The sequence below is a fragment of the Chaetura pelagica genome, unplaced genomic scaffold (genome assembly GCF_000747805.2).
Source record: "Chaetura pelagica isolate M959 unplaced genomic scaffold, ChaPel_1.0 scaffold275, whole genome shotgun sequence".
Classification (NCBI taxonomy): domain Eukaryota; kingdom Metazoa; phylum Chordata; class Aves; order Apodiformes; family Apodidae; genus Chaetura; species Chaetura pelagica.
In genome coordinates, this window is record NW_009953486.1 from 5593961 (window position 1) to 5604913 (window position 10953).

At 40.1% G+C, this 10953-nt stretch overlaps 1 protein-coding gene across 1 annotated transcript in view; it reads left to right on the forward strand.

The window, feature by feature from the left end:
• The first annotated feature begins 1253 nt into the window (after positions 1-1253).
• Positions 1254-10953, forward strand: part of BCAS1 (breast carcinoma amplified sequence 1) — a 41934-nt gene continuing 32234 nt past the window's right edge. The window contains exons 1-3 of the mRNA XM_009998651.1: positions 1254-1322; positions 1399-1480; positions 7484-7896. Coding sequence (XP_009996953.1) covers positions 1254-1322; positions 1399-1480; positions 7484-7896 — 564 coding nt within the window. The remainder of the gene's footprint in view (positions 1323-1398; positions 1481-7483; positions 7897-10953) is intronic.

The window sequence follows — 10953 nt, forward strand, 5'->3', positions numbered from 1 at the left end:
TGAGGCTAGAGATGGCCACAGCACTCCACCTTCTTCTCTGCAGAGACCTTCCCTTTTCAAGCTGTGACTCAAGAATAGTGTCTCCTTATTGTTTATTTGTGTAGCTTTTACAGTATATATACATTTACATATCCTGAGCCAAAGTCAATAGGCACCTTATTCTTGACTTCAGTCTGGTTTGCCCTTCAACTGTGTTGCAGGGAGTGTGTCTGACCACAGGGAATTTACAGTCCTAAAGAACAGAGAGTTCAGGGGGTATGTCACAGATTTTAAATTATGGGGAAAAGAAAATGAAAATGTGTACTTGTACATATGACAGAAATTTGAATCAGACACTTTGCTCATGAAACCAAGTTTAAAGAAATCAAAACAGTTTCATTATATATTAAATTATCTAATGGATTACTCATAATTAACTAGCTAAAATCATGCCTGAACTGTAGTCAGAGCTGTCACTCCAGTAGGTATGAACATAAGAAAGCCATTTTAAACTGACTAGCTCAGGTAACAGCAGTGCTGCACCTACCTGTGACAACACGAGATGCTCAAAAAGTGCACCCAGGACCAGCACTGACTGCTGCAGTGACTGGGTCGTGTTGCCTCTGCCTTGCTGCAGCTACAGCCTTGGCAGTGCTGAGCCAAGGACGTGCAGCTCAGGTAGGCCTGGAGCTGAGCAGTGAAACTGTCTAGAGCAAGGGGAACACTGCCACAGCCACAGGTGAGAATTCTCCCCAGAGGATTTGTTACACATAACTACCTGACATACAGGGGCCTCATTTTCAATTTACATGCATGATCTCTTTATTTGTTGCCTCTTTTCTCTCTTCCTTTTAAAAATGAAAACCAAACACAGATATAAAACCCCACCAAGCAGCTGTAACTTATTAATGTATTTCTGTCTTTTTTACTTTATTCTGCTAACTCCCTGTTACTATCTTCTGAGTCCTGATGAATGGTGCAGGTGCAACTGCATCCAGTTTTCCTTGACAAACAGGACAAGTTTATTAGTTTGCATCATCTTTAGAGAGCAGCTGTGAGCCTCTGTGCATAACTGGGTTTGAGTAAGACTGGTTGGTGCAGAGTCATGTTAAGGGCAGGTGCTTTTGGGAAAGCAGGTGGGACTTACTGGGAATTTAAACAGCCTGTCAAGGTCTGTCCCCATTGGTTGTCTCTTAATTTGAATTAGGCATTAAAGTTGTATTAATGAGAAAGAAAAGGTTGTTTGGTTTTTGTTGTTTCACCTTACAGGAGCCATGGGGAACACAGTGAGCATCCCAGAGGAAACTGAAGAAGAAAATACATGCACAGTGAAGAGCTACCAGGTAAGTGAGAGCTACCCACCCTCACCTTCCTGCAATTTTCAAATCACTTTAATAATTGTGCTATTTGCTGGTTTAGGTTCTGTCTGAATCTCCTGACAACATTAAAAATGGATCTGTTGCTTTTGTTCAGACTCATTCTCCTACAATGAATGGTGAAGGTACGTACTGAAAAAGGGTGGCATGTTTGCACTTCTTTTGCAACCAGACAGGCAGAGAGAGACTTCTACTGAAGCAACAATAAATATTGGTACATGGTCTCAAACTAAAAGATAAGCCTGTGACTCAGCCCTTACTTGTGAATCAGTACATGTGTTTTTTCAGATGCTTGAAAGTTCAGAGATAATAAAGAGTAAAATATAAATAATATTTCTAAAGTTCTCTGGAAGTTGTTTGTTGACTTGTTCTAAGCATTTGGTTCTGCATCTGGACCACAAAGAGGGATGGATAGAGGAGGCGAGAGAGTAACGGGTGAAAAAAAATTACTATTGTGCTGCTCCAGGAAACACTGATCTGATATCAATGAGCTCAATGGGTCTCACTTGACTTCAGTTCTGTAAGGGGCTTGAGGAAGGCATTTCAAGGGATACTCGAGGTTGGCACCTCGAGTACCCTGCTAATCTGGCATGACTGTATAACAACTCAGGTTGTTACAATATTGAGTGTAGGAAATAGTGATTGAATTATGCAAGCTGAAAATAAATGTATTGGTGTAAATTGTTTAAAGCTTAAAGTAATACTGTATTGAAGTGAAAAATGGGAAAAAGGAGTAGGAAACTGAGGGGTGAACTATATGGCCTGAGCATTAAAAGTTTGACTCCACAAAGTTTTGAAGTTATCTCTACAGATTCATGGGTAATTGCTCCAGACAATGGGTACATGGGTAATCTGCATCCAGACATGTATCTCTCCTCACCTTTTGGCAATTCATTAATTTCTCCTTCAACCTCTTGTTGGCTTTCCTCAGGAGCCTTCCTGAGCTGTGTTCAGGCAGCTTTCATCTGGAGCAGCCTCACTTCAGTTCACATCTCTGCAAACCTGTGCTAATTTTACCAGTGTTTTCCTTGCATTGGATTTCTTTCTGTTTTCTGACTACAATAACCCAACACTTCTTTCCAGTCTCTGTAAGGAAAGAAAATAATATTATTCATTAAGAGAACACTCTCAACATATTACATCCAGTTGAAAAATCTATGCTTAGACAGAAGTTATCTAAGACTGATATGGAAATATGCAGGTGGTACTGATTACAGTTTAGAATCTCTGTTCCATGGCTAATTTCCTAATGCCATTTAGCTATAAGAAGTCGATTTAAACAGTTGCCTGCTAGAAAATAAAAACCTGTAGCTGTGTGTTCTGGGAAGCAAATTAAAGGCAGATCATTTACACTGTCTGAAGACCTAGAAAATAAGTGTTCATTTTACTTGTAACAGAGACAATTTAGCATATGGCATTGTTTTACTTAAATGGCTTACCTAATTAATATAATTACTAAATCAGTTTAAGTAGTAAGTTGAAAAATTGTTCTATCTTGTTTTGATATTACTTGTGTTTTAACTTTATTAAAGTTTAAAAAGTAGTTAAAAGAATTTACCACTTATATACCACTGAAATCTCACTGGTTTGTGTAATGTCACTAAGGTCTTGGTGAAATAGAAGTGTAAGTCCTATAGGAAATGTGGTTGATAGTATTTCTAAAATGAAATAATGCAAGAAATAGTACTGTAATTGTTTATGGTCCTGAAGTAAGCACTTCTGGAGAAGACAAAAGCTACAACAAAGGCAAGTGAAGCAAGAGGATTTTATTAATAGTGTTAGATGTATGTTTGTGGTCTTTGTCTTGTTAGTTTGCATTTCTGTGATTGCCAGTGATCTGACCATGTGCTGTGCATTAAACCACGTAGTTGATAAATGAGTCTATGAAATCTATATCTGCTAATATAATGAAAAAAGAATCCAGAGAGTTAACTTAATATGACCAGAGGAAGTAATGTTATTTGGAAGAGCCCTGTCACCATCTGCTTCACATCTGTGTGTGCAGATTGGTAACTGGTTCCCTCCATTTGCTGCTTCTGCTCAAACAAGCTGACAGATGTGTGGGCTTAGGGATTCTTTCCATTACTTGCTTTTCCTGCTCCTATTGATTATTGGGGCTGTAGACATTGCACAGAGTGTTAGCATCCACCTTCTCCTATAATGTCATTTAAATAGCAGTGGTGCCCTCACTGCTACTGGGTGATATGCAAGCAAAAGGGTAGCAAATTTGGCCCTGACTTCCTGCCATAGTTCTGTTCCTCAGCCTGGGGAAGTGCTTCATTGTAAAGTCAAGGATATGGAAGAGGAGAAAGTCTGTCAACAATTACTTCTGAGCAGGGAAATGGTATTGACATGACATTGCACTAATCATTACTCTGCACTGTTTCTCTTATAAGTCAAGGAAAAACTCTGGATCTAATCTGAAAAAAATCACAAAAAAAATTTCTTATTTTGTTTCTTTTTATAGAACAGGGACTTTGTGCAGCTATAGTATTGTCTTTTTTACATATTCCTGATGAAATTAAGTGAAAAGAAGGACAAATCTTCTGTAGTGTGACTGTCTTTTGTTAAATACTTGAAAGGAAAATGCCTGTGTAGTAGCAGTATGAAATGCAATCTCACAGCAGTGCAGTAAACTGTATATGATTTTAGTTTCAGAGCAGTTATTAATCTCATTCAGAGTGAGCAGCTTTGATCTACTTGCACATCTGGCCTAGGACTTGGGAGGTTTTGCTTCTATTCCTAGTTCTGCCTCTGTATTGTGGAATAACTTTGGAAAGAATGGCACTTCTGTGTCTCTTTAAAAACAAAAATGCTGTGCACTTTCAGCTCTGGCTTCTAGCTGCCTGTATGAATGAATGCAACACATGGTGTGTTTGTATTATCAGGGTTCTGACAGAGAAATGGGATAGTGGAAGCCTCATGGGAATAGAGAAACTTAGAGTGTTCCAAAATAAATGTGACTGAGAGAGGAGCAAGCACTTGGGAGTTTCCTGCCACATGGGGTTCCAGTCCAAGTGCCAGTGAACTCACTGAGAGATGGATTAAGGTAATTTGGATAATGCGGTTGGAAGGAGATACCTGTGAAGATGCTCAAATCTTGTGGATGTCACCATGCATTTACAAGCAATTGTAGAGACTCTGGATAAAAATTAAGCCCTGTATGGAAACAAAGACTGAAATGAAATGGTGAGAGGTTGAACATTCTTGTCAAAACTTCACCAATTTCATCCAAATATTGCCACTCCAAAGCATTTCTCTCCTTCAGTTTGCTGTGAATATGGCACAAGTTGCTCTTCTGCTGAGCCCACCACAGTAATTCTCCTCTCAGTAGTGGGATCTGCTTTGCCTGATGTTTGAGTAGACATTCCCTGAAACAGTCTGAACTGTTTTGACAGGAGACAGAGCTCATGCTGGTGATATGTTCCAGGTCTTTCATTCCTTCCGTGATAATTAGAGATAAAAGGAGTTTGATAGGTTCATGAGCTACTTTTTGTTTTGTTGATTTTCTTAATGATGAGCTTCTATTCCTATTTTTATACTAAGACACTTTTCCTGTGTTTCATTTTTTATCAGTTACATAAAGCAGAAGTTCTATCTATTACCATTATTTTCCAATGGATATTGCTTCTGCTTTCTTCAGCTGCGGAAGGGTTTGCTTTTGCTTCCTTCCCAAGCTTCCAGCTACCATTAGAATGCAGTGCTTCAGTTCTTTCTTATATAATACTACAGGAGGTTTAGGAAACTATAACTGATAGTTAGTGGCCCTGAATGAATAGCTGAATAGGTGGTCGAATAGCTAGTTATTTGTACCTTTTCTTTGCATGTCAGTATGTTGAAATAAGTGCTCATGAAATTCTGCAGAAGGATATTGCTGGCAAAGAATTCTTGCCAGCGCAAGTAGTTTTCTTACATGATTAGTAGCAGAGAATCCAGGGAAAGACATTTTCTCAGAGTGCATACAAATAAGTGAATATCTATTTACCTGGCCAGAATGGGTTGTACTGAGGAGCTCTGGCCCCTCTGCACACTTGTACTTGCCAAAAACACAACAAGAAAGCAAATACCGGTTTTAAAATGATAGAAGTAGAGATGTTAGGAGGCAGCTCCCCAGCAGCTGGCAAAACGCTGCTGCACAGCTCTTACTTTGTCAGCTGCTGCCTCCACTCCTGGCCTGGATTTGGGTAAAGCCACTCGAGATTCCCACTGTCCTGCTGGCATGCTCTGGAGCTGCACATGTCCTGGGTTATGGAAGCTTCCACCTTCTGCTTGGCAGGACAGACCCTGGGCTGTGCAACAAAGGTCCAGCAAGGCTCTGTGTCACAGTTAATGCTGTTCTCCTCCTGCATCTGCCCAGGGACATGAACAGTGCCCTAGAACAGTATCACATGGATGCAGGCACCTGCAGATGCAGGTAGTACCTGCAGATGTGTGTTACTATGTAAAATCCTGGGGAGGTGGGAAGTTGGGGTAATTTTACTGTGAGAAGCTAAGGGGCAGTTTTGAAAGCTGTGATCTAAAATGTTCTGCTTCCCTTATCTTAAAATGTAATTTAAAACATGAAACTGAATCCTGAAGATCTGTACTGTGGAAGACAGACATTTTAGTCAGGTTTTATTGGTATCTGTGGGCTTATTTATGTTAAAGTAAAATGGGAAGGGCATAATATTGACTAGACTATTATAATTATAATTTGAAATAATTTCAATTTTACCCTGAAACTGACAGTTTTAAAATTCTAACTTAGCAAGTCAGTTTGACACTGTCAGTTTTTCAGTTATAATTAAATCTAAATTCACCCTTTAATTCTGTGGTGATGATTGACAGTGGAATCAAATACATATTCTAGTCAAATAGAACTAGGAGAGGGAGGGGATGTGTAGGGGAGAGAATCTCAAGCTTAGGGGGATGTGTAAGGTTTACCTTCTGATGAGCCCATTCTTGTTTACTGGGGTTTCACACTATGTAATTATGATTCAGTCTCCCATACACAAGATTGATATAGGAAACATTTTTTTTTTCTTTTGTCTCTTACATATTTTATCTTCTGTAAAGCAGGAGTCTTCTCCTGTCTGCACTATTAAGGATTTTCACCTTGGCTGTATGTGCCTTTGTAAGATAAAATCATAAAATACTCTTAAGATGAAAGATTTTTTTTTTACATCTGAAGTGTGATGGCCATGTGTGTGCACAAGGGGGAATTATTAGTGAGAATTTTGAGGGGAGTGTCAGGTTTGACTCAGGATCAACAGTTAAGCAACAATAGAAATGTGATTAAGGACATATTGTTTGTGGATAAAGAGTCAGAAATGTAGAGATAAGAAGTCTGGCTAGATGTGATTTTTAAGTATTCAAATTGGGCGTAAACGGACAATAGAAAAATGCAAGAAGAAACTGCATAATGGAGGGTAGGCAGCAAGGCAAGGAACAGTGCTGGGAAAATGAATGAAATAAGTTCTGACTGCAAAGCCCTGTGTGGAGTTTGGCCAGCCAGGAAATGAAATCAGTCCTCACAACTTCCATTCTTCTTCCTCCTTTAGCTTTGACGGGTAAACATGCAATATATTAATATACAGTTTTGTCTCAAGTTTCATTGATTTTGTTTTTGCATATCTTTTATTTAATATTGGAAAGTAAAATATTCTCAGCATGCCCACTGGGCTAAGCAGTCAAGAACTGGGTCTGTTATCTGACTGGCAGCTGAGAGGAGGCTGTGGAGAACAAAAAGTTTGCACCAAGCTCAATGAGGAATGACACGAAAGAAAATCAACCTGACAGATCTGATAGACGAGCAGCAGCTCGGGGTCCCTAAACAAGCTGCACTCTGTGTGGTCCTCCCTGAGGCTCCGTGTTTCAGAATTAGTTTATTAAAGAGCAAGATCACCATGATTAATTGTACAACCTGTGTAACTCCTTTGCTGCGGTGGATAATTACTGTTTTATGCTTCTGTTTGTAGTGGCTGCAAAGGCAAGTGTTTCAGGGGATAATGTGGCCGTTTCTTCCTCCAAGACAATGGAGCAGAGCCCCGTTTCCGAGGCGGGCGGGCAGAGCCTTGGGAGAGCTGCCAGGAGGGCTCTGCCATCTGCTCAATCCCGCTCTGTCTTTGCCTTTGCATGGGCTGTACCAGGGCGTACTGAAGATCCAGCTACAGATTCATCAGTTGGATCGCCGAGGCTTGATGTCAGCTCCGAGGAGCCTGCAGTGAACAAAGGGCCAAGTGACAGCCTGGAGGTTCCCGCGGCAGCTGCACGGGAGGAAGGGTCACATAAAAACCTGAGCCAGGCCCTGCCGCCAGCCTCGCTGGGCAGCATCCATCTCACAGCATCAGTGACACCTGAGGGAGAGGGAACGGCCGCCTCAAAGCCAAAACAAGTAACCTTCTTTGACAGGATCTTCAAACTGGAGAAGGGAAAGGAAAGCAGTAAGAGGCAGAGTGACCCCCAGGAGGAAAGACAGAGCTCAGACCTGCCCGACGGGCACGTCACCGTGACAGAGGCTGCAGGGTTACAGAGCACGGCGACCAGCGTCCCACGGGGGAAGGCAAGTGCTTGAGTGGGAATATCCATTTCACTCCTAATGAAACCTCTTAGGAATATTAATAGCGCAGGACGGTTTGATGTCCCTGTGGCTGTGTGAATGGATTGGTGTTGCTCTTAAAATTTCTGCAGTTAACACCCTACAGGGTGGCTGGATTCAGGAGAACCTATGGTGGGGTGGTAACTCCACCTGATGTCCAGCTCATGATGAAATGCTGGTAGTGACCTCCAGTTTAAGTTCACTTGTATTTCCCTGAAAGGTTTGGGCAAGATAGTTGTGGTTGTGCTCCAATTGCCAGGATGGTGAACAGCAGCCAGCTACAAAGGAGAGCAAAAATACTTGAAAGTAAAAGTGTTTCTTCTGCTTTAGGAGCTTGGGGTTTGGTGCTGGATGATTTTAAAGGTGTTCTTTAGCATTTGTGCTATTCCTGAAATAGTCTATCTTCTTAAGCAATCGCTGCTTTTTGCATACCCTGTGTGCCAGAATAAGGAATATTATGCAGTAATAATTTTTGCACTCAGCTATTGTGATTTACAATAGTGTCCCTTAGAATTTATTTTACAGGATGACAATGCCATATAAGAAATAAAGTAACTTATCTGAGAGAGCACAATAATCAAAGGCTGAAAACAGATGTAAGTTTAGATTTTACATTTCTCACAAAGCTGGATATCAGCAAGTATACTGTAGGATTAGTTTTCAGGTAATTTAAAAGTTTGTCCTCTGGATAGGGGTAAGTGGCATAACTCTCATTAGTTCTGCTGCAGAAGTGCCAGCACACACAAATTGGTGATCTAGTTCAAATCCTGTCCAATGTCAGGAACAGGAAGGAGAAACCAGGTGCATGGCTCCCTCATCAGAATCTGGGTAAATGCCATTTTAATTGTAATCACTTTTACTGGCCTAGTTCAGGCTTTCCAATAAGACTGCTCCATGGCTGCTAAGGCTTTCAATAGTGTTAAATATAGCCACAAGACACTGCTTGCACTGACAACATTGCAGGTTGCCTCCAAAAGGCTCCTTAGTTTCTATTCTTCTGTTTTGTATTCTATCTTATGCCTCCTCAAATTTGAAGGTCACATTTCTTGTATAAACTTATAAGTTGTAATATTTTTCTGATTAATTATTTGTAAGACTCAACAGTTGCATTTCTGACCATTGCCCTTCAGAAGCAGCACCCATCACGAGTATTTCAGACAGCTGTATATGTGCTTTTAAAGACTCTATAGTCTCAACTTAGGAGAATATCAAGTCATTCACTACATAAACAGAACAGGGTGAATAATTCAGAATGAATAATCTATTCAGTGCATACTGGAACTTCTGTTTAACCTTATAAGACTGAAGCTTTTCAACACTGTGAATTCCTGCAGACATTTTTTACTAACACAAAGACCAAGTTTTGCTTGTGGTGTGGAAGAATTACTTTTACAATCAAATGCAAAATTCTTAGTTTTCTATTCTGCTGTGATTGCAAACTACAGAGTGTGAAAGGTCACAGTTTGTGCTGTGGAAGTAGTACAGTGTGAAACGGTAATGAAGTAACAGTCTGAAGTAGCTTTAACCAGAAGTCTGAGTTGAACATTTGCTGGGAGCAAATAGTCACCTTGGGAAAGCTCAAGTAAGCAAGTATTTGAAACATGGACCATCAGGGAACAGGGCAAGATAACCTAAAACTTATTCTGTTAGTTCAAACAGTATTATATCAATACTGCTTTATTTATTCTGAATTGTTAATTTTGAGTTCTGTTCCTGTCTTCATCATATATGTATCCACGTCCCATACCTTACTAAGGGGAATAAGCTGGAAATAAGTGACAGTGGCAGAACCATAGCACAGGTAGAGTGAAATTTTAACCTTATTGTTGAATTTTCAGACTATTTATTCCTCAAATATGAAAAGGAATATAGGGGGGCAGAGAGTTACAGACCTTTTCTGGGAAAAGTATATCTACCAAATGTCTGATGCATTGCTAAACTTTAATTCCATTTCTAAAGCAAAGGCTGTGGCTCTGCCTTGCAGCACACTTACCCTCTGTTCCCTCTAAGGTTGCTAGTTCTCATGTAGGATAGGAGAATGATCAAGTGTAATTTAATTGCTGTTACTGTAGTAACTACAAGCTATTACAAAATAATTGTATTACCAATCCAGATATTGCTGTCAACAGTTTGGTGTTGTGTTTTTTGTGTGGATTATGACTCGTAGTATCTGTAAAAGAAAACCAAAGTTTCCCTGAACTGAGTGCCAGCACAAAACAAACAACATTGCTGGTAAGTAAGAGAGAGACTCCACAGATGTAGCTTAAGAGCTGCACAAACATTCTGTGTTTGGTTGAACCACTCTTTATTTTTGTGGTCTACAAAACTACATTCAGAACACAGCATAATTAAAACAAGGACAGAATTCATGAATTCATGAAGCATTTACTATGTGAGCCAAAGAAAAGATAAATTATATGCCTGAAATGTTTCACTGAGCCATGATTCATGCAAACAAAAGTGCTGGCAGGAATATGTGCTTTTATGTTTTTCTAATGACTGAACTGAAACTATAGTATAAGTATTTAGGACTCTTATTACCCTCAAATTTGGCTCCTTGAAGAAATGAACTGAACATTTACATAGTGTCTGTTAACTGCTAATGCTGACTTTCTTCTGTTATTTCTAGAGTTTTCTTTCATTATTTGCCTCTGGGGTTTTGAGCAGCATGTTATGCAGTGAGCTGCTGTGGAGGTTTTTATAGTTATTTGATTATGGCTCTGAAAATGTGATACTGTAGGACTTCAGATTATCTCTCCCTGATTTATATGCCAATGGCCCGAGTCTGTGCACCTTCCTACAGCAGTATTCCCACAAAAGCATGAGATGGATCACAGCATCTATCAAAGCCCAGATCTGAGCTGGATCTCAGTAGCTAATGGCAGCCTTGGCTTGGGGATCCTGGAGTAGGTTCCTATCACAGTACTGGGTCATTACAGGAGCTACTTGTGCTCTGCAAGTCAGAGTTCAGGGATTTTTGGATGACATTGTGCCTCAAGCTCTGCACAATCTGCAGTAGCT